This window comes from Coturnix japonica, chromosome 4 (assembly GCF_054131305.1).
Source record: "Coturnix japonica strain WE chromosome 4, WE-NBRP24, whole genome shotgun sequence".
NCBI lineage: Eukaryota > Metazoa > Chordata > Aves > Galliformes > Phasianidae > Coturnix > Coturnix japonica.
This window is the reverse complement of record NC_140666.1, coordinates 21466331-21490448: the sequence shown is the minus strand read 5'-3', so window position 1 is coordinate 21490448 and position 24118 is coordinate 21466331. Positions and strand designations below refer to the sequence as shown.

General features: G+C 46.0%; 2 protein-coding genes across 17 annotated transcripts in view; one reads left to right on the top strand and one right to left on the bottom strand.

The window, feature by feature from the left end:
* Positions 1-134: 134 nt before the first annotated feature.
* IRS4 (insulin receptor substrate 4) lies at positions 135-21181 on the bottom strand. Of its 8 annotated transcripts, none has more exons than XM_085546247.1 (3): positions 17474-21181; positions 8680-8750; positions 1731-4088 (listed from the first exon to the last, which is right to left on the bottom strand). In XM_085546247.1, exons 1-3 carry the CDS (start codon positions 20952-20954, stop codon positions 3936-3938), a joined length of 3705 nt encoding a protein of 1234 aa, XP_085402373.1. In that variant the 5' UTR covers positions 20955-21181; the 3' UTR covers positions 1731-3935. The 8 variants fall into 8 exon arrangements, with proteins under 8 accessions (XP_085402379.1, XP_085402373.1, XP_015715969.2 ...); XM_085546252.1 differs by having other exon boundaries at positions 3878-4088; positions 19561-21181; XM_085546248.1 differs by lacking the exon at positions 1731-4088 and adding an exon at positions 8226-8405.
* A 441-nt stretch (positions 21182-21622) lies between these two features.
* NXT2 (nuclear transport factor 2 like export factor 2) overlaps positions 21623-24118 on the top strand; it is a 60220-nt gene continuing 57724 nt past the window's right edge. For 6 of the 9 annotated variants that reach the window (XM_085546236.1, XM_085546229.1, XM_085546228.1 and 3 more), the window contains exon 1: positions 21733-22837. The gene's annotated coding sequence lies outside the window, so the exon portion shown is untranslated. The other 3 variants (XM_085546240.1, XM_085546239.1, XM_085546237.1) reach the window with 2 other exon arrangements.

The window sequence follows — 24118 nt, the reverse complement described above, 5'->3', positions numbered from 1 at the left end:
GCAGCAGCTGCTGCTCCAGTGCCAGCAAGTAGCTGCTGTGCCCACTGAGCTCAACTTTCCTGACTGTCAGACTCCTGCAACTTGTACCTCTTCTTTAAGAGGAAATTAAAAGTAATCTGAAAATAATTTAATTGAAAAGAGATTAACTCGGTGAGTCAGAAAGAAAAGTGAAGAAACAAAGCAACTGCCTGAGCTTGGGGCATTCCTCTAACAAAAGAAAGGGGGAAAAGGTTCTTACCTCCCGTACATACACAGCAAACTCAGTGCTCCCCTCTGTGGTGTTCCTTTGTGACCCTTCAAGAAAAGAAATCAGAGGAACTGTAATGTAAACTGAAATGTGTGTTTGAGGGAATGCTTTTGCAGCAGTCAGCAGTGGGTGCAGGGATGAGAAAGAATACAAATGATATTACCTGCTAACTCTTAAATGGTCCTTCTTCCCCTCTATGAACTGTTCCCAGGCCTTTGATTACTTCCAGTACCACACTTCTCAGTGAGATGCAAGTCCCACTAGCACTGGTGAATGTATTTCAAAACAAAGGCTTTCAGTGTGTGTTCTAGTGCTGCCTTCAAATTCAGGTAGGAAGTCCTACTGTTTCTGGAGTCAGCTGAGAGCTTTCATCATGCTCTAGGTGTTGTGAGTACTGTCAATGCTTCATCTAAAGAGGTTTGAAAAACAGCATAAAGCTGTGCCTGAACCATCCCCACCCCTCCAAAAAAGAAAATAAACATCCAAAACCCCTCAGTTCAGGTCAGTTCAGGTCCAGTGACACTTCCAGGCTGAGGTCTCTTAACACAATTAATGTGAGGCTGTTGCAACAGCCCTGATGGCGTTGGGAGGATTTTCACTGTTCACTGCTGGTAGGGGGCTGTATCTTGTTTTTCCTCCCAATAGAAGCTACAAGCTATACAATGAGGCCCTTAGTGAGGGGGCTCGTTTAGTTGGAGAAAACTCTGTTCTTCAAGCAAACCTGACTTTTACCATGTTGTTTTAATGCAGTATTCTGAATATCAGAGTAGGAATTCAGTTAGGTGTTTTAAAGAAAGAAAAGACATTTCAAAGCAGACACCCACATCTGTGGAGAGCATGCACGCTCACGTCTGTGGATGTAAGTTATTTCTATGCAGAATTAACACATCACTGGTGCTACAGTTTGCTGGTGTTCCCTGCTGAAACTCAGTTGATTCTACAAGTGGGTCTATTGCCTGAAAAGTGAGACATCTACGTAGGTTTTGTTTTTACATACTGGAACCTAAACACATCTCAAAGCCAAACCTTAGGGACCTTTAACCCTAAGGCCTGAGCCACCTATCTGATGCTCTGCTGAAAGTTCCTTCCAGGACTACTACACACAGATAATGGATCCTCCATGCCCAGTCCTAACAAAGTTCTGAACTGGCACATTACTCTGCATTTCAAGGAGGACACATCATGCCCCTCTTCCCCCCCCTCCCCCAAACACACCATTCAGAAGCTCCGCTGTTTACCAGCACTAAACTCTGTGACAGGGAAAGCTCCTCGCTGTTCTGCCATAGGATAACTGTTACACTAAGTGAGTGGCAGAGCAAATGGGAAAGGCTGAGGATTGCTCCCCTGAAATACACTAGAAGCTCCTTCAGATCTTCAGGGAGGAAGAGCGACGCTGTGCTCTGTAAGGAAAGCAGCAGCAGGAAATGCAGTTTCGACGGAAGAAAACAAAAGATCATTTAAAAATAAAACCCAGACACGGAGCTACATGAACACGTATTTACTGCAAGTAGCTCTATGGAAAGCCAAGTCAGATAAATATAAACACTATACAGAGCTTCAAGCCAGTCTCCCAGAACCGCAGATGCGATGTGTTTTACAAAGAAAACAACGTAACAATATTTACAATGGAAGACAAAGCCAGATCAATCAGCTCAACTTTAAAACAGATCTGTGAAGCAGAAATAGCAAATATAATGAACAGTTTCAACCATATGCGTTTTAGTTTGTACAGACGATAACTGTCCAGTATCAAATTAAATTTACAGGACAAACATTGTTCCATCATTGGTATTTTGTACTATACAGCAGCATAAACGGGTAGCTGGAAGGTAGTATATATAGTGATATGTTTGACATATTCTGAAAATGTTCTTCCAGCACAATACTGAATAAATTAGTTGCTGTAAACTAAGAGATTCAAAAAAGATTGCATATTTTTATGCCGTACCTGTTAGTATTTGTACCACTCTAGTTGAGGTTACCCATTTAATTATTTATTCAGCATTTATTAAATCAGTGCTGTATATTGTACAATGGCAGCCTCAGGGATCCAATATGAAATAGGTATGCACGGTTTTCCTCAAAACAACCTCTTCCTTTCACGTTAAAGGTTCAGAACTACCTTCATCCCAACTGCGATCTCTTAAAGATGTAAAGCTTTATAAAAAGCTGTCTACGTATTGCATTAATCATTTACGAGACCAAACAAAAGCTATATGGCAAGACAGTATCATGGTCTAGAAAAGTGGTCATATTTTTCATTAGTGTATGTTTAGCAGCAACAAATATCCGTACCAACTTGAACTTCTCTTCCAGAATGGCAACCAGCTCTGTGCTTTTAAACCCTGTACAACAGATCTTCCCATTGCCAGACATTGCGTCAACTGATGGGTACCACGCATCCCACAAAGTCATCATTAAAACCTGACACGGACATTTTAGTCCTACCCAAAAACAGATCTGGGTACACACCACTGAGCAAAAGGGACGGCACCGGGTTGGTTCTACAAACTGTACCGGTGCTGTGCAGGTTGTATTTGTTAGAGCGAGGCAGCCCAACTGGTCGGTTGTACAATATACAATGTAGAGGAGTACAGCTGTGTGGTGCAGTACAGCATGAGGATTTATGTACCACTTCTAAACCCTTTTCCAATCGTCAGTGCCTTTCATTACACATGGCATGTACTGACAACTAGTTTCATGCTCTTGACGTTTATAGCAGTGTTAAAAGCCTAAACTCATTTCAACCAAAAATATATATATATCAGTACAAGAGTGAAGCACTTAAGCCCTGATTTTTCTGCAATTTATTTTTTAAAATGCCAAATAATCATTGTTTGCACTTTTATTACTGGGATAAGGACAACTGAAGAGCCAGTATTTGACTGCTTCCCATTATGCCACAAAGAAAGAACAAAAGCGGTCCCAGATTAAAGACGGGACCTTGGCTGAAAGTAAGATCAATTAGGGTGGTTTCTCTTTAAGAAGCTACAGCTGACAAATGTAACACAGAAGTCACAAATGCTGGATGTGACTCTGCACTCCTCCATTTGAATGCATGAACAAAAACCTCATTTTTACACAATTCATGTTTATAAACAAGTATTGCGAGGGTAAGAACAAAAACAACCTACAAGACAACCAGCCCATTAATCCTACTTTGTACATACCAAAATTCTGAGCAAAAAAAAAAAAGAAAAGTCAGCTTAAGCCGTGACAGACGTTTGATTTAAAGTACTCTAAGCCTATGATCAAGAAGTCTCTCTCGTACCATGAAAGCAAAACAAAACAAAAGGCAGAAGAGTTCTCATTTCCAGACTGGTTCAGCCCCACAGGTTCTCCCCTCAATCTCTCCCTCCCTCCTTCCACCCACCTGAAGAAAGCTCCTAACTGCCCCAATACCTCTAACCACATGTTTTAAGCTAATCACTTGTTAACGTACCAGAGAAGCAAAACCCACGGTAAGCAGACATCGGAAACCAGCTTTGATGTCTCAGAATATAAATAAAAACAAATTAATGGGAGAGGCAGGAGGAAGAGAAGGGCGTGTAAAGGAGCTCCCATTAGCACTCGTGCTGCCTCCCAGATAGACATGACAGGAAAGACCAATTTCCATCACCAAAGCGCAGCTATGAAAAATCTCAATTCAAATTAATTCAACTGTAGAGAGCTGATGTCTATGACAAAATTAATTGGAAGGATGTGTCCGTGTCCGTGCTGGTGGAAATGAAAGTAGCCGGCTGGAGCTGAGCTTGGCTTCCAAAAGCACCACACAGTTTCTGGAGTTTCCAGCAGAAAAGTCTTCTCTTCCAACAATGGTTTCCATGGCAATGCAGTCAGTCTGCAAAGGAAGAAGAAAATAAAACTGGTGACATTTTAAATGCAAGTTACATGGGAAATATGTGTTTGCTAGCGAGGAGAAAGCACGAAGCTCTCATCCAGAGTGCTCAGTAAGAGGAAAGGGAAAAACCCTCGAGTACAGCAGGAAGGCGCGTCTGGGCGACAGGACAGAGGTGGAACAGGAGGGAGGATGGCCCAGAGCACAGCACCAGCTCTGCAATTACACACGAGTGTGCCAAGGTGACTGCACAGGCTCCTGGGATGGGAAAGCCCAAAGGAGGGAGGCAAACACCTGGTGGGGAGAGCACAACTGGAATAGACAGGGAGCCACGGCTCAGCTCACTGCAAACCCTTCCCGCTCCCAGCACAGCTGCACGAACACACATTTTTACTCTGGAACGCCACTGTCAGCCAACCCACAGCATTACGGTCATGACAGATTGTCCCCTTCCATCACTTCTGTTATTTTTACCCTTTGCTTATCTAAGCACAGCACTTCCCTGAGCTGTACATCCTTCTGGACCACTTACATCTCTAGCACTGCCCTTCCCAGTGTGTGTTTATGCTCACAAAGCACGTGGGCTGCAGCCCAACAGGGGCTGTGCTTTCTGTGGGGCCATAAGGACGGCAGTTGGGTCTTGGTGTTTTGCTAGAGAAAGTTCAGTATCGAATTATCTCCGCCCCAGGTTTATGCTGAAGAAAATGTGACGGCTGGAGCGCAAGCAAATGTTACGTATACTAATGCAAACCTGTATGTTTACTTACATATCCCATCGCATGAAGAACGCACACGTTAAACACACCGACTCCACCCTAAGGTACAGGAGCTCAGATTTCACAGCCCCACAAAGAACGCTGCCTCTTCAGAAGGGAGCAGCCAGCAGCGCAGGGGCTGCCCCGGGCGCTGCCTCAGAAGCCTCCACTCCTATTATTGCACAGACATCCTAAGATCGCTACAAAAGGCCATTCCTGGTCACACGAGGCACAGTGTGTAAGCAGCGGCTCTGCCTTCACAAAGACTGAGTGAAGCTGTTGTTTCTGAAATGCTTTTTCCCCTTCAATACGTATTTTGTTGTGGGACCAAAGGACGGAAACACACACCTCAGCCTGAAGCCAATCACACCTCTACGCTGCACACCAGTGAGCCATCGGAACAGGCTTCTGCATTAAAGCCACATTCAGGACAAATTAACATCTACCAGCACCCCCCGCCCCTTCCCTGCTCCACACCTGACATGAAAGGAACTTCAAAAACCGTCTGTGCTTTGGTCGGTGCATTTTCCTCCACACCTCACAACGCGCACCTGGAAGCTGCACAACGAGTTGTTCTGAGCTCCACCAGCACAGCCCCAGCGCTGGGAGCAGGATCATCCCATATGGCAGGACTCCTGTTTGTAAATACCTCCGAGTTTGTAGAAACGTCTGTAAACTGCCAAATCTCATTGCAGATGCTTGAAGTGGGGGGAAGAAGGAAAAGCCTAAGAGCAGGGGAACCTGCTGCACTCCTAACTGTGGTGCTTGGAACAAGCTCAGCTCAGGCACAGTGTAACTAATGCTGCAAAGAGGTGAGTAAAGCACAGCCCCAGCTGACACATCAGTTTGTAGGGAACCAGAACGGCCCTCAGCTGAGCTGTCACAGCTCTGAGTGCTCCCAGGCAGGGCCGCACAGCACTCCCAGCCCTTTGCCAGGCAGTACATGAGGTCTTTCCCCTCTCCCACGATTATATAAACAAATGTTCACGTTTCCCCTCAGTTTTTAAGCTAAAACAAAGTTGTGGGAGCTGTAAACAAACAGGAGGAAGCCCCAGGTGATATCACCTACAGCTGACAGCAGCCTCACAACACCTCAAGTGCCTCTGACCACAGCTGCTGCTGTTAGCACTGCTCTGAGCTCCTCACTGCTGGAAATGAGCACTGCAGCTGGAGCAGCACAGCTGGCTGCTGCTCATCACCTCTTCTCTGGCAAGACAAAAGCCTCAGCATTTACTTACAGCTATAGAAAGTACAGCTGTACAGGACAGCCGCCCTCACCCACACCCCCTCAGGACACAGAAGCGACCCCGCACCCCTCCCACAGAGCCAAGCCCATGAGCAGAGGGGTCCCTGCAGCACTGGAGCAGTCCCTGCAGCTGCAGCCCTGGCAGCTACTTCTGAGCTGTGGAGCTGCACCATGGCCAACAGCAGCAGCTTCCCATGGCACCCCCAGGACGCCCCACAGCTCTCAGGGCTACAGCTGCTACCAGCAGGAGCCCAGCTGCCCACAGGACCCCATGTGTGGCTCCATTGCTACGAAGGCACCTCCAGCTGTGCAAGCACAGGAGCAGTGATCAGTCAGAGCTTTGAAGCAGGGTCAGTGTTGAGGAGTAAAGGCCCGTGTTTGTCATGCCCTGTCAGAGCAGGGCTGCGAATTTCCACTTGCGTGGTTCCTCATAAGAAGTTCCTTAGGAAAAGGGGCGGCTTCTATCCCAGGGCTATAGAAGTGCTCAGGCACTGAGATCTGCAGGGATTCACCTCCCCATGACACTAATGCAGGACAAAAGCTTTGGACACGAAACCGATTTCTCCATGGTACACAAGTCAACTTACAGCCACCTATTTGTGATGGGATTTGATTATGAAACTACACAGAGCTGTCATCTTCCCAAGATCAGAAGAAAAAGATGGAGAAGACAGAAAAGAAACTACAAGGGTGAATGTTTGAACTGGGCTGGCAGCGAGCCACTGCCCAGAAAAACATTTTGCTCCAAATTAGTGTGCCAAAAAAGAGCTCTGCGTGTTTTCTATGAACAAGAAATCCATAGTTTCATAGAAACTGGAGGCAGAGGATTAGATCAGTCTTAATTATTTAGACTGTGCACCCTGTGTGTTCTATTTGGAAGCGTATCAGATGAGAATATATCCAATACACACTTCATTTCCTGCACCTGAATTACTAAGGTCACACAAGTCAGACCGCTTTAAAACATACCATGAGGTTTTAGGAGCAGAGCAGACACGTCCTGATTCCCTCCAAGAAATCCTCCCTAAATAGTATGTTTTTACAGGAAGGGCTTTTACTGACATAATCCTGCAACTGATTCCTAAAAGGATAAAAGCTTTGCTTACAGAAGATATTAATTTAAGATAATTAAATGATTAAAATCTCCACATCAAAGACTAAGGCAATTTAAAGCCTTCTGAAGAACACCACCGAAGTTCTCCATTTCCTGAAGCTCAGGTTAGGGGAAGTCGGCATTCAGCAGACTGGTGCAGGTGAGAACAGCTGTGCACATCCCCACACAGTGGGCACACAATGTGCCTGTTGTTCAGCACAGCACCGGGCACAGCAGCACCTCGGGGCACAACATGCATGTCCAGAAGCGCCGTGCTCACACCATGGGATGCTGCATCCCCAGGATGCGACATGGGGCATCGCACAGCCCAGAGAGGGGAATGGATTTGCTGCAACACATCCAAATCAGTGAGAATTCTGTTACCCCGGAACCTTAGTTAACCACAGTTAACTATCCTGTGCCACTTTCCCATTTCTTTGGGTTTTAACTTAATGGTGTAACTCTTGCTTCTAGACCCAGCTAGAAGCAAGCGGTGTTCTTTGTGCAAAGGATTTCTTCTCAACTCACACACTTAGATGCCAGCTCGACAAACACGTATAAGAGGAATGGACACGCTGACTGGAGCATGGCAAGCACCCACTGCAGCACTGCACTCACTACCTGGGTAACCCAATCAAGGCCCTGACACACAGAAACATCCTTATTTGGGTGTTCGCTCAGCCATAGCCGTACCCTTAAGCACATATTTCACATACTTCCTTCATTTAGCAACAAAGTAACGATGTTCAAATTGAGCTAATGGCAACATCGTGCCCGTGATTTGACTGACCTTCCCATGTGCAAAAAAACACGTAACTTGTTAAAAACACCTGTTACATGATCTCTTTTTCATCGCATAAGCCACTTAAACAAAGCGATTAGTAACAGCACACCCCGGTGAATTAGGTTACTCTTCCTCTCCAAGATGCGAGAGTAACTTTGTCTTCTAAACCCCAGAAATAAACACTCTTTATCTACAGCTCCAAGCACAGTTTCAGTACTTAGTGCTGGGCAACCTCAGAGCTTAAAAAAAACCCTCTCCCATGCTTAGTGATCATTTTATTTACTTCACAGAAATGCCTTATCTCCTGCAGCAGCAGCTTCTTTTCCTGCTTCAATGAACAGTGCTGGAGTTTCTAGGAAGGCGTTACGCACACTCCCTGGTTTCCCCTCCTTCACCAACGCTATTCCTAGAATTAAGAAGCTCACGTGCTGTTCTGGCAGGGCTGAAACACAAAGTCAAACCAAAGCAGTCAGATCGATAAGCTGCTGGCTTTTCTTCTATTTTCAAAACTAAGTATCCTTTCCAGTACAGCAAGGTGACACTATGAACGTCTGACCACGTAAAAACCACAGAAGCTTCACGTTTCAGACTTCCATGTTGCAGAAGAAAGAAAAAAGTTCTGCTTTTGCAAAAAGAAAAAAAGCCCAAAGCTGTAGCAGCACGCTCTGGCTGACCTCCCAGCTGGCAGAAAACAGCTCAATTTTAGCCAAACAGACCTTGTTTGTGTGCCTTGTGGCAGTACGACCTGCTGCAGTTTGCTCCGCTCTCGTGACAAAGGTTGGAGAGCCTGTAAACATCAGCAGAGAGAAACGTTTTTCACCTGTGCTCTTCCTGCAAGGCAGATGCTGAGAAACAAGGAAAAGACCACAGCCATGTGGAACGTGGGTACAGAGCAGCACAGGTCTGCTTCCTTCGTTCAGAAAGGACCTGGAGTAAATGGAAGGTTCAGAGCAGTGCTGGGAGGTGAGAGGCAGCCTCCCTGCCAGGCACAGCCACAGAGCAGCCTGTACAGAGACATGGGGAAGCAGCAGGAAATTTTAAGAGCACAGATACAGTGCATGTACCCACTGCATGAAGGAAGCCACCAAAGCACACAGGCTGAGGGAATGGCAGAAGAGGATGCGAATACTAAGTGGCATGGAGGGGAAAGATAGAGCTAATTATCTCCTCCAATACAAAATGATGGGGCTGCCAAAAGAAGACAAGTCCAAAATAGATGCAAAGAGGTCTGTGTACAGCGTGCGTTGGGTGACCAGAGGCTGCCACGGATACACAGCATTACACAGCATCAGAGAGACTGGAAAAGTACTTGGAGTAAAGACCCATAGCAGGTTATGAAACAGACACACAGCATCAGGCTCAGGAAATCCCCCAAGCTGAAAAAGCATCAGAGGCTGAGAGCACGCCCGTGGGGAGGTGCTCTATCATCCTGCCCTGCTCTTCCTCAGCCAGGTCTGCTTTGAATGGTCACAGCTATTCCCACCGACACAAAGGACACTGTCATTCATGACTAATGGCACAGCTCCACACCTTTCAAGTCTCTTTTCATGATATTTCCTTTCTACGAGGAAGTTTCACATCTTCTAATTCATCCTTTGCTCTTCCCAACCCCTTTAGTCATTGACATTTGAAAGCATTCAGCACTTTTCTTCTTTCGCCTCTGTTGCTGTAAGTGATTGTCAAAGGCAGAAACTTGCTGCGTGGCCACATACCAGGCGACCACAACCGCCCTCAGCCCTGCCTTCAGCCCACGTGTACCTGCAGAGCGCTCTGCAACAGCCCCTGCCTGCTACCACACCAAGCAGAGGCATGCATTGATTTTTTCCATTTTCTAATTATCATGTCACTGAGTCTACATGAGAATACTCACAGCCCTCATTTTTGCAGGAGAGGAAGAGGATTGGACTGTATGCATGGGGCAAAGCCCTCTCAATCTGCACACAGCAACCATGGATTGCGCCTTCAGCTCCCAGAGGCAGCTCCAGAGCTCACAGAGGTCAGTGTTACACTATGCCTACACACAGACAAGTTTTAATCACGTATGTACTCAGACCTCCTTAAGTTGGACTTCCAGTGCACTGACGCCAGTTATACATCTGAAGGTAAATCCACCCCCAGGCCCCTAACATTAGAAGATTGCCTCAATCTGGAGATTCCGCCTAAAGATCTCCTACAACAGAAACCAAAAAGAAACAGTAATGCCAGAGCAGCTTCATCACCCCATCTGCTTTTGGATCAAAGTCTCAGGAAGATCATAAGATGCAGGTCTACATTCATCTAACTGAACGCACGTTCTGTGAACCATAGAGACCCCACGCAGGGTGATTCTGTGCTCCATCACACATCCCCACATCCCTGCTGCACCAAATCCATCAGTCACGGGGCTGCAGGAAACCTAACTTACAAAACCAACACAACAACAAAAACATCACATTCCACATCTAAGAGGGAGAAGTAAACACCAGGACATGCACCTAACTCGGAGATACGTGTTGGCCCACATTCCTCTCACCAAAATTAATAACCTGGCCCACATTCTGACATTCACCTCAGCCTCTTCAAGTCATATAAACCATTACAACCACCGTATTTATAGCTCTACCTCCCATTACTGCCTGCCTTGTGCGTGCCCTTCCAAATGCCTCCACCAGCTTCCTCTCTCACAACCTTTCTCAGACAGCCTTTTATCTCTTTGAGGTGCTTATCTTCACTACCAATGGCAGCCACCTCGATCATTATCTTGCTCTCCACCCCAGCACATTAAGTTTCATCCACCTCTCCAGTTTCGTCTTCTGAAGGGTGGGCTCTTCAAGATGGGGACTAACACACTCATACTGGTGGCACTGAACACGGGATCTCACTCCTGCCTACCTGCTCAGCTTCTGTGAACACATGAGTAGGGGGCAACAGATTCATTCCCAGAGTATTGTCTGAATGACCTCGAGATCAAGCCTGTTCAGTTTTTAAGCTCATTCCTAACTACTACCCTGTTCACTGCAACCTACAACTTAAAAACGCATTTCTAAAAGCAAACAACACAAAACAGCACCACCACCCAAAAAGTCACCACAGAGTTAAATATAGATGGCAAATACATCCAAACATCTCTCACACAAAAACAAATTTCAGGCTGCAGCTACGCAGGTATCAAGAAAATCCTACAGCAAATTCATCTATTCAGTATGAGCTGTGAACAAGGCAAGCCAGCCTGGCACAAGCATGGAAAAGACTCGCACCATCTCCTGCAAAAGGAGGGTATTATTCATTAACGCCCCTGTAAATTTAGAAGCAAGTTTTACCAGAGTTCTTGCACTCCTTATGGTATTATTTCCCATGACTGTCAGAATTAGCAAGCCAACATGCTGATATCTTCTGCCATTCTGCAAAATCCTATTTTCTTAAAAGCGAAAACTTTCCCCAATTGATTAGCACATTTATGAGCCCCTCATATCCTAGCAAGAGAAAAAATACTCTTCTTATATACTGTACAAATCAAACAACAATTCAATGTGATATTTGTAAGTTCATGAAACACGCATGCATATTATGCAATAAAAACAAGCACCACTCATCTTTCAGGATTAATTAAAAATTTCTGAATTTTCTTCAGTCACATTGGATCGTATCATCACCTTGGAATTACATCTAAATCTTAACTGTATTAATTTCAGCACAAACCATCTCTTTCAAAAGCCCTTTCTTCCCAGAAGATTAAGGAAGATTAGCCCTCACACTTAACTCACAAGTCACTGGCACATAGCACACACCTATACACATACACACTAGCAATTTGGGCTGTTAGCATTCGAGCATATAGCAAAAGGGCTAGAAAAACAGTGCTTTGAATTAATCAACCTTTGTCCCTCAAGATGACATTTGTCAGTGCAGAAAACCCTTCCAAGCAGTCTATTACACTGCTGCTACAGGGGTAATGCCCCACCCAAAGAAAATCTCCAGAAATCCAAACACTTATATGTTCAAGATCTTTTAGATAAGATATTCCTGTGATGTCGAGCAACACCTCAAAGATGCCTTTGATGAGTCAGGCTCATTTACTTTTGTCTTCCCCCTGCCCTCGAGAATGTCACGCATCCCAAGTGATGAAGGCTCCCAGGTAACTTGCCTCTAAGCACAGTGACCTTTACAGAGACACGGGGCTTGATTAAAACTAGAACACGCTTTTTCCTTTTGCCCTATTAATTGCTTTAAACTGTAAGGTTCTGCTTTTATAAGGCAACAGCAAGACGTAATTGCTGGATTGCTGTCGATATGCCAAAGCTCAATGTGAAAGACAGCCAAACAGCAACTTACAGGGTGGGCCATGGTGCTCATCTCCAGCCAGGTCCTCACAGACCACTGACGGATGAGTCATACAAGCACCACGATTTCAGGATAAAACAGCAATAATAAACACCCCCAGAAAACAGGAGGCTTTCCTCTCTCACCTGCCTTTCAGTTTTAACATTCCACTTTCCTTGGATTGAAGAATGGCACATTTGATCACAACAGCAGTTAAACAAAATCACTGCAGAGTTTGTTTCCTGCTTTGGAGCAGGAAAAAAACAACTTTGTTCCTTCAGTCAGCACACTGGGTACTATTCAGCGTGTGCTGGGAGCACCACAGACCCACCAGCAGAGCACACGGGCACACACCAATCACAACACAGCAATACAACCTCTTCTTGTACCATCCAAAACCTCAAGGCATAAACCCTCCCTTCCCAGCCATCTATACGAAGAAAAGTTGTTAAAGATCCTTTCATAAAGAAAGGCACACACAGAGCCAGCAAAGCTCCCAGCTCAACGTCCTGCTAATGTGCCCCACAGCCAGCCCCAGAGACAGCGTCCCACAGCCCCACCTACTCACCCCTCTGGCAACACAGGAGAGAAGGGCTGGGGCAAGAAAACGTACTTCAAATTTCATCAAAAGATTGAAGAAAAAAAAAACAAAAAGGCAGTCTGCACCAGTACCAGACTTGTCCCAGAACTCCTGTGTCCCATAGCAGTGCTTTACCCTACAGGACAATCACACAAAGTCAGACTTCCAAAAAGACACATGAACATCAGCTGCAACTACAGCCTCAGTGAGGAAAGCTGATTTCCAGGAGCGTTCCAACACTCACTGCACGCATTCGCTCTCAGCAGCAGGGGAACATTCTCATCACAGATTTTCTCACCAAGCACAAGTAAAACCCAGCTGATTCCTGGTCAAATATGTCATAATTAACTCACTCCCACACTGCAAGGCAAAAATCTGTTCAGCCTTCAGTAGCTCATATGCTACTTGAAAAAGTTACCCTGTATTTTTACGGTAAGTCACTCAAGACAAAGTAGCATCTGTTACAGCAAGACTTCAAATTTGGGTTTTTTTCCTTCAAAGAATTATTATCCCCATGTTACTCGCAGGACTTTGGCTGCATGGCAGCATTCAGATGCATTTCAGAAGGGTTCTTCAAGTTATTTTTAAGCAGTCCCCTGCCCCAAATGTTCTGCTGATACAAACAAGCCTCAGTTTGAAGCAAACTTCTACAAACCACGGCTCTGAAATCCAAAGGGGCAGTTATTTGTCTGGTATCCTGTAAACTGTAATTTACTATATTTGCAATAGCTAAAACTTGCAGAACTTCTCAAAGTGCACATTGTTCATCATATTCAACATTTTGCATTTGAAATACACAAGTACCATAAGGGATCCGGACAATTTAGAATGAAAGTTTTCCTTCACAGCTGTAGTTATTTTCCCTCCTCCCGGCTCCCCAGAGCATGCACAACAACCTCACACAGGAGGAGATTAAAAAGGTGAGGAACATTTAAATTATAATCCTGCACTTTAGAGTATTTCTGAAATTAATGCCTTAACATGCCATTAGGATATCAGGTAGAAGTAAGATTAAAGAGTAGGTGTAAAATAGGTGGGTTGGTATTAAACTGAGTGCTGCATTTACTCTGAACAGCCTGTTTTGTTTTTTGGAGTCCGGGGTATCTTTGTAGCTTTAGTATTTCTAATTACGTCTGAAGAAACTTTTATTATACATGACCCATTATGCAGTTTATTACCTCCCCATTCTCATTATCATCCCCAGTTTCTACAAGGTCCAACAACAAGGTATACATTAGCTAAGCCCTGTTTGAAGTAGCTTTTGTGTTCCGTACTCCTAGCACAAAATTTCATGACTCAGATTCACGTAATCAAAACAGCAAACCGCTTGCTTCAATATTGTGTAACAATCTCATGATGAAACTGTTTTGCTAATGACCTCCTTAAACTTCAAGCACTCAAAATCAGAACCTTATTTTCTTTTTATCATAGTATCCGACATAAACCTGACCTCAATTTTGACTAAATCCAAAATAGAAGTTGAATGGCGAGCCAGCTCTTGTTTATCAGTTCAAATTAATGCCTTCCCCTCCTCCATCCATTTCATTTCATGAATGGAGGAGGAGGGGGGAAAAAAAACAACACAGTTTGATTCACATCAGTGAACCCGAACCAGAAGCAGTTTGGGAATTACAATGAGGGGGCAATGATGCATTGGAAATCTCTCTCTCCATTTCACTCTCAGCAGTTCAGAGAATGCAGTTGAGTCACTGTACACAACATCTAACTTGAGCAAACAAGAAAAGCAAACAGAAGTTGGGAAGTGTTTTCCTTCCAGCACAACTGCAGCCCAGGGAGATTAAAGATCTCTGCATGATAAAGTTTGATAAATATGGGGAGCTCCTTCCTAGGGAAGTAAAAGGTAAATGCACCTAGTAAATATTTTCCTTCAGAATGTATTGCTTTCATCTCAGACCATTTTTCAAGCAAAGACTAGAAAACTGGGATGCAGAAATGAAGACAGCGCTCACTTCTGCAAAAAGTCTCCAAAAGTATTAAAACTATCAATTACACACAGGTACAGTGCACCTCCTCTTCAGGATATAAGAGGTTTACGAATGAGGATTTATTTTCACTATTCAAAATGGAACTTGGACATTTTTTTTCCTGGATTAGACATTCTTTTTAGATACTGAAATAAAAGCTTCATCACATCAGAAACTGGTAGGCTGGTTAGGGAATACAGACTTCTAAAATCAGGCTTGCTACAGCTCAAACGCAACTGAAAAACAATATCCTTAAAATCAATGGTCTTAAGCCATTACAAAGAAACAGACATAGCCCACCAACTCATAACTCTGTGTTTTAGCTCAGGCTGCTCTGCAATCTGCTCCCCACTCCATGAGCCACCTGGAAGAAAACGTGCCCACACCAACACCTGCCCTCCTCCTGCACACCACAAATATTTCATGTTCCCATTGTGGAAAACTCTTAGGCCTTGTTTTGAAGCAGTGTTAAAAATTTGTTTTCTTTTTAGGCCTAGTGGGAAAACAGCAACCTAAGCTCTTACCATTCTCACACTTAATTTCCTGCCAGCATCCATGCTTTTATTATTTTGTTGGTTTTTTTTTTTTTGTTTATATGCAGCTTCTTTCACTTCATTTTAATGCCTGTTTCACTTCCAGAAAGCAGACTGGTGGCAAAACAAACCAACAGCAAGGCTCCTTCCTCCTGCAACTTGTAACAGACAAGGAAAAAAACCCAAGCACAGGCCTGGGGATATTTTGCTGTAGCTGCAGTAAACAAAACATTTAAAGTAAGTACATTTTCTAGCCAGTCTCTTGAAAAACGCTCTTAAATGTAGTATTTACAGCCCTGACAAAATGAAATCCTTTGCGTTTTTCCTCCCTCCCCCAACTCTTAATTATACATATCTGAGTTACGTGAGGGAAATAAGATCAAGCACGAATTCTGCTGTCTTTGGGGGTGCTTCTAAAAAAACCAAACACTATGGCAGTCAGCTTCTCTTTGACTTAGAAAAATCTTTGAAGTGCTGAAAGCCTAACTTTAGAAGAAAGCACTTCTTGGACTGGCAACTTTCAACGTCTTCTAAATTTGATTCCAACCAACAAAACAAAGCAGGGAAAAAAAACCACTGAGGCAAACCACACATTTCTGAGCAGCCCCGAGCACTGCTGCCAGACTGTGAATGGCATGCTAGCTGAGTCAGGCTTACACCTTCCCCTATTAAGGGCTACACGATTTTAAGCTGCTACGATACCTTCTGTCTTCAGACAGTTATAAAGTAAAACTGGGGGGGAAAAAAGTATCATTTTATTTAAGACTGTAACAAAAAAAAAAAAAAAAAAAAAAAAGCGGAAGCAGCCTGCCCATTTACTGCTGTCTCTATTGACAGACAAGTAGACAAACATCAATGTCCAACAGCGATTAAATATTTCCTCTTAGCAGTCATCAATTATTGACTACACACACATTTGCAAAGAGAAGAAAACAACGCTTATAACACATGGTTTTCTGCCTGGGTAGGTGTATTACTGTAAGGAGCTGTGTGGGCCACTAGTATCAAAAGATATATTATGCTTCCAAATACAATCTTACACTACTGCTTGACCAGGAGGCATACATAACAACACCAGCAGCCAGTTATTATTTGCTCCCACCACAACAGCAAAGAGCTGAATATGAATAGGAGCCTCTCCACTTGCCTATATTCTCCCTCCCTATCACATACACCCTATGTTTCTACACATACCTCAAAATATTTTACTGTAAGTCCAGCGAGACTTTGCTGACTGCTTGAGAGCTAGCAGCCTGCTCTCCAAAGCTTCAGACCCTCCAAAGCTTCCTCCCCTCAGTCAGTTCTGCAACTACCACATGTGCTCCACGCTACCACCTAACAGGCAGATTCTGCACAGCAGAGGCCCCCAGACATTGCACAGTTGACAGCGAGTGCATGGGCAGGAGCTGCGGGAGCCCCTCACAACCACACTCAGCCACCAGGAATGGCTTCTGCAGAGGACACCATGGAGAGCAGAGCTCAAAAGCAGCACACCAAACCTTCAGGAGAAAGAGAGAAGTGAGCTTGTTTACCTAAGAGTCAAATAAATAAATGCATGCCCATTTGTATGCACAAAGCTCTGAAATATGCATTTCACCCACATTTACTGCAATAACCAAATCCAAGCCCCACTTTTTGATTTCTAAACCTAATTCAGCACCTTGCAGCTCTCCTCATCCATGAGGCAAAATACTTGATTTCAATTTCAAAACAACAGTTGGAAGAGCTATCTAGGTATAAGAAAGGAAGAAGAGGAAAACAAACTGAAGAAGAGCTATCATAATCTCAGTACAAGAATTCACAACACAGAACAATAGATGTTTATACTAGCAAAATCATTTTATAAAAAAAATCTGAGCAGATGGCAGTTTGATAGCACTTCTAATTGCCTAGAAGAGTTACATAAACCTATACCCTGTAGGCCAAGGACCACGTCCTCTGGTGTGTTTGTTCAATGGTTAGGTGACTGTACTACTACAGGACAAGCTGTACTGGACTACAGATTATATAGCAACATTTACCCCATTCTTAAGACCACATTATAGTATTAGGTTACAATTTAATTCCTATAGTTAAGCATGCGTGAAAGGAAAGTGCTTGTAAAGTTACAAACCTTTTCGTGCAGCGTTACACTTCAGCCCATCAGACCTGGTGAAGTCTATGCTTACGTACGCTCCACTGTCCAGACTTGAAGTACCATTTTGGAGATGGCAAGTCGGCGTCCCAGTACTTGCCTCACAGCTTATTGGATCATCGCATAAATTCAGAGCTATGTAGTTTAAGCCGTTCTGAAATCCAGTTGAGGTATCCCTGGACATTTTGCTTTCCTGACCATCAGAAATGCTTTCATCTGGTTTTAACCAAACATTATCAAATGAGGCAGAGCTGTGTCTTTTACTACTATCAGTAAAGAAAGAGGAGGATGTCGTCACAGTCCCAGCAGAAGAGAAGGTTTCAGAACTGTGTCTCCTCCTGCCTTGAGGATCAGCTCGGATAACTTTCGGTCCCACTGGGGGCTCAGCACTTGTAACAGAAAAGCTACTGCTACCAGCATATCGATCAACAATGCACAGTCTGTTAACTATGGAAGAAGGACTATCCATCTTCACACCATCATCGGATTCGGCAGCAAAGGGCCGAGGTGGCGTTGCTGCCATGTTGAACGTCATCTCCGTGTAATCATCAGTCCTGTTACTTGCAGAGCTAACACACGCAGTACCAAAGGAGAGCCTAGCATAGTCAGGATTTTGTTGGTTTCTAGGAATACTGGAACTTGCATAAATTGAAATATCTGTTAAAGAGTTAGATAGTTCCTTCGCTACTTTTGGTGACTGTACATCCAAGTCAACACTCATATAATCTGAAAGCGGGGACTGTCTGTGGTCACTACTTGAGCCCAGAGACGATGGCGATCCTTCTGCAGATAAGGAATACGGTGTATTACTTGCCTTTTCATTAAAATCAATATTGATGTATTCACCAGGACTCGCTGGCTCAGCTGGAACTGTACGATCATACATTCTTGGGATAGTATTACTCCCTCTTGTACCGAGGGGGAGCCTTGTTGGCCGCGTAGCCCTGTTCTGCACCAGTCCTTCATCTGAACCTTTTCCCACCGGTGACTTAGAGATGCCATTAGACAGAACTTCGCTGTTGGTGCTTTTTACATTTTCTGGTCCACCATACAAGAGTTTTCCAGGTGAAGACATTGGAACATATTCACTGTGGTCGCCATTTTGTCCTGTTAATGCCTTAAAACTTCGAGGCAAAGAAAAATACGAACTGAAACCTTTGGAAACAGAACTAGTATGTATATAATTCGAATCACTGGGATGCTTTGGAGCTGAATTACCAGGTGACATATCCATGTATTCATTGTTTACAATCTTCTCGTTACTACCTTTAGAAATAAATCCAGTTAAAGGACTCCGTACAGGTGAAGAGCTTGCCTTTGGAAACATCATCATATATCCTCTTGAGTCAACCTGAGATGGCGACCATGAATTGTTAATCTGTTTCGGAACAGACATACTTTTAGGAGTCATTGGCAAATAATCGCTGTTACTCGACAGAGAGGATGCAACGCCCGGCATCATTGGCATGTATCCATCATCCCTGGCTTTACTCCTGCTTTGGTTGCATATAGAATCAAGATTACTGTCATTGTACTCCAGTTCATGGTTACCTTTCAATTTCGGTGTTTCAGAGTAAAGTAATCGTCCATGATTTCCTATGGAATCTTCATCTAACAAAGCTGTAGTTTGCGTTGTTTTCTGCTGCACTGCTACAGAAGTTGGTTTAGTTAGAGAGTAAGTTCTTTTTCTGAAACACTTTTCAGCTTCCATATAATCATCTCTTGAGCTATCGTCTGCTTGCTGCTTACTCATGGACATGTACTCACTCAGACAATTCTCCTCTCTGATAGGTGGTGTGTTTCCCAAGGAATCCGGTGTATTACTCCGGACCCTAAAGTACCTGAAATCTCCAGGGCTGGAGCCATACTCATCAGAAGAGATAAATCCCCCATCGCTTGGAGAGCCACAAACAGAGGAGCTAGAAGGCCTGGTCAACATGTCTGAAGCAGAGCCATGGCCACTGCTGGAAGAAACACTGATGGGACTTGTAGTGGAGGGAAAATGAGACACAGGCAGCGAAGCAGACCTAGTGTGATATGATGAGCTGAATGCAGCTCTAACGTACCTTCCACTCCCTTCTTGCCGGCCCAAATTCATCCTTGCGGTGTTGAGGTGGATCAGGCTCCCCGTCACCGACCTAAAAGGTCTAGTCATGGTTCCTTCTCCCTCACTGGATGTCCTGAAGCGGTAGGAGTTGCTGCTCTTGGTGGTAGGAGGCGTCCCTCCAACTACACTCTCAGTTCTCGATCTTCTCTGCAAGCCCGTCTGGCTGGGGGGCAGGTTGCCCAGGTGCCTCCTAGTAGTGATGAAGGAGATGGGATTGGTACCGCTGCCACCACCAGAAGACTGGCTTTTGCTTCGGGGTCTAAACTCTGCAAAGGCCTTGAGCGCTTTCATGGTCTCCAAAAAAGTCTCGTGCATATTCTGGGCCACCACAGAATCATCCACTTGCATCCAGAGCTCTCCAGGCCCGATGGAGGCCGATCTGCCCACTTCGATGAAGAAGAAGTTCTCTGAGTGCCCACAGCGGCGAATATTCATCAGCTGTAGTTGGACAGAGGGCACCTCCGAGTTAAGCTTAACGAGGTGGATAGCCTTGCTGGAGAGGCACAGCCGATACACTCCGGTGAGGTTTTTCGTCTGGCCCAGCCCTTTGGGCTTCACGTTAACCTGCCACACCTCCTTGAAGGCAGTGCCAGGCCTCAGGGAGGCCCCGTAGTGCTCATCGTCCTCATCGACCTGCTGCTCCGCCTGGTCCTCCTGTTCCAGACAGCCCTTCTTGCACTGGCTCATCAGCTCGCTGATGGCTTGGTACCAGGCCTCCTGCTCGGCCTCGTTCTCCGCCAGCATAGCAAAGTACTCATCCTTGGTGTACAAGGCGATGATGTGCTTGTGCTTGGCATCGGCGCGCCGGCTGACGGTGAAGCACTGGTAGAGCGGGATGACCCGCTTGGGCGGCGGGCAGCAGAGAGGGGCGGCCCCGCCGCCCCCAGCCCGCAGGCTGCTCTTGAACTTCTTCTCGCTGTCGTAGTACTCCAGCCGGGCGGGGGCCAGCGGGCTCTCGTCCCGCAGCACGAAGTACCGCTTGTGCCCGTGCTTCTGCTTCCTCAGGTAGCCGCACTTCCTCACGTCGTCGCCGCCGGAGGACGACACCGGGGGCGCGGCGCGGCCCACGGGTGGGGGCTGCCCGCCGCGGCCCAGAGCGGCGCGGCCCGCGGGGCCGTCCGTGGGCGGACAGAGCGAGGCGCTGGGGGAGCGGCGCAGCAGCAGCAGCAGGTGGTGGGGCTGCGGGGACGGGCAGCGCCCGCCGTCCCCGTTGGCCGTCTCCCCTTCGCCAGCCGTGCCGGGATCCCGCTGTTGAGGCGCCGCTCCGCCTCCCGCGTGCCGGGCGCCCGGCTCCTCCTCGCCGCCCCTCACCGCCGCGCCGCCGCCGCCCGGGCCGTTCATACCGCTCGCCATCTTAGGGGCCAGGCAAGGTCTGGAGAAGGGGGGAAACGGGGCGGGCTGCGGGAACCCGCCCTCACCGGGGAAGCGCCCGCCTTGGGCCGCGCATCAGGAGCCGTGCGGCGCCGCAGCTCCGTGGCGATGTGCCCGCCGCGCCGCCCGCTCCCTCCCGCCGTTGCCGGCTACTCGCACTCACACGGGCGGCCTCGGCGGCACCACGGCAAAAACATCACGTGACCGCGGAGGGCGGGGGCGCGCGCCGGGAGAGAGGAGGGCGGGGCCTCGGAGGGCGGAGCCGCAGGGCCGGCCGCGCCGCGCGGATGAGTGACAGACAGGCGGCCAATAGGGAGCGGCGGCAGCAGGAGAACGGGCCAATCAGAGGAGGTCTAGAGGAGGGTTTCGTCGCGCTCTATCCGGGGGAGGCGGGACTTCGGCGGAGCGACAGCGCCGCGGGCCAATGGGAGCCGGCGGGGCCTGCGGGCAGACCGCGTTGTGGCGGGGTGTTTCCTGTGCGTGGGGAGGGGGCGGGGCCGGCGCTGACGGGAGTGGGCGGGGCGGAGGGACGGCGTCCAATGGGCGCCTCACACACACCGATACGGGAGGACGGGGGCGGGTCAAACGGAAGGCGGGGCTCGGGGAGACGGACAGGGCTCTCGACCAATGAGCGGCCGCGTCCTCGGGCCGAGCGGAGCGGGTGGCGGCGCCGCCTTCCCCCACAGCTCTCGCTTGAGAGGTGCCCGCCCCACGCTGCTGCTGATTGGGGCGGAGACGGAGAGTTGTGGGGTGAGGGGGGGAGTGAAGTGTGTGTGTGTTTGTGTTTGTGTGTGTGTGTGTGTGTGTGTGTGTGGGTAAACAAGGGTGGGTGGGTGTCTGCTCCCCCTCGGACTCGTTCCGGAGCACACAGCTCTAAGCGATGCCCGACACCGGCTCCCACCACACACTTGTTACGTTGTTGGATAAGTTGCTCTGTGTTTTCTTGCATTCCAGCTCTTGGATGTGGGGAAATGTGTGTTTTCATTATAGTTTCTGTAATTAGCTGTAATGTCTGTAATAGGAAGTAATGGAGAGATCGGTACTTGTTCTGTGCTGAGCCCAAGGAGGGCCCTATGTCATTTGTTGCAGAAATGTTGAGACCCATGAGGAGTTCCTGCGGGTGTCTCCCATGATTCCAAAGAACAATGTTATTAATCCAGTTACAACATAGAAAGGTGAATGGCTTTGCACACAATGTTGCAAGACTTGTGGCTCGTTACTTCTGCTTATCAACAGCCTGTATTAGGCACATCTTAACCTTTCCTGCAAGAGTAATAACCTTAATAGAAGGTTAATAATAGAAGGAAAACACAATTCTAGTTCAGTATCACACGTGACATAAAATGGAAAGGAAATTGTAGAGGCAAGTGATGAATCTGCTGTGGGAGCACAGGTGAAGGTAATTCATCTGAGCTACAGGAAGGGGTGGAGGTTGACTCTACCTCTCGTAGATCCCATTTAAGGGCTGACCACCAGCAAGATCATAGTTGGGTTATTCTGTAAACAGGGAAACTTTCCTGCTCACCCCATATCAGTCAAATAAGAAAATGAAAGGATATTACTCTATGTCTAGAGAACAAAAATTCCTGATTCTGCTTACAGCATGGATCAGAAATTCCAAGCTTTCTTAGATTTCTGCCTTACATCCTTGGGTGCAGAGAAATACATAGTCACAGCTTGAAGCAGTGATTGAACAACTGGTGGGAAGGCAGGGCCAACCAGGGGAGCTCAGGTCCATGCAAGGCACCTGAGTGATTAGAAGGGGTGGAGGCAGGATCCATTCTTCCTCAGACCTCATTTAAGGATTGGCAATGAAGGCAAAGGTATCTTGGTGGAGGTATCTGCATACCTGAAGTCTTCTGTAGGTAAGCGAATTTATTTATTTATTTTTCTTTCATTGTTTCTGTGTCTGTGGCTGCTGCCTTTGGGCTTGTCCTCATTTGCTGTAGCTTAACATCTTGCTACCCTCCTATTGTTGTACTTTCCATCACATTGTAGTATTAGACTAGATGATTCTCTTTGTTTGCCTTCTTCAATTCTTCAGCTACTAAATAGAGACCAAAGTTCCTCACTTTCTTCATGGAGTGATTTTGGAGATAAACTCTTTTAGCGATTGTGAACCTAAGATGTGTGTGATATCAAAAGTTATGTAAAGATCATTGTAAGAGCCAACCTGAGGGCTCCCTTAACCCTACAAATATGTAGAATCCACTGAATTGAGTCCCCGAATTGTTCATTTTCCAGGCATAAATTACACAAGGCCATAAGTCCTGCACTCAGATTTCCTTGCTGTATTTAATATGGTACCAAACCTCTGTTTGTTATGAGTTATGAAAATGTCTAGATTTGATCTTAAGATTTATAGGTACAAAGACTTAAGGTGAATGTATTAGAGAGGTGCCCAGTTTAATCTAGAGGGAACTGTGGGTGCTCAGCACCTCTCTGGTCAGGGAGGTCTGGTTGTTTACTCGTTCCATTATATTCCTTTCACCATCTATCTAATCCTATCACATAATTGACTACAGAAAATGCTCAGACTCTTTGTTTCTTTACTGTTTTGTATAACTGGGGATAGTGACACCATGCAGTGAAAAGAACCACAGAATGCTGTTTTTCAAATGCATATGCTCAAGTTTGCAAAACACTTTCTCACTGGATCAGGAATGAATAGTAAGATTATTCTGCCTACTTGTTTTCCTATGTATGGGTAGTTGCTATTTGCTGTTTGGGTTATTTAGTGGTGAGAGCTTTGAGATAATGTGGAATATTGTGCAACTGGTAGAGTGAGAGAAACATAGATGTGTCCTTCTTTGAAATACAGTTGTGGGCTGAATGTCCAGCTCAGTAAGACAGGGAAAATACTTCAGCAACCAGAGTTTATTCACTGGTTTTCACTTATTTGGAAAAATAAGAGTGGAACAGAAATGTAAGACATTCATGTATGTAACTGGAAATAGAACGTGGTCTAGATCGTGCCACCTAGTAAGTGTATAGGACTGTTGTAATAAAGGAGAAGTGTTCAGTGATCAGGTTAGACAGCATGTCTTTAACTCTTAGACTTTAGAAAAGAAAAAGTGGAGGTCTAATTAAATGCCCTCTAAGCAGTTTAGAAATAAGAAGTTTTATCATTATACTGGATGATACCA

Coding starts and splice junctions, on each gene's coding strand:
- IRS4 (XM_085546247.1), bottom strand. CDS start 20,954: ATGGCGAGCGGTATGAACGGCCCGGGCGGCGGCGGCGCGGCGGTGAGG. Junction 8,751..17,473: donor GTGTAACGCTGCACGAAAAG/GTTTGTAACTTT, acceptor TGATGTTTACAG/GCTCTCCAACCTTTGTCACG. Junction 4,089..8,679: donor CCACAAGGCACACAAACAAG/GTCTGTTTGGCT, acceptor CTTCCTTTGCAG/ACTGACTGCATTGCCATGGA.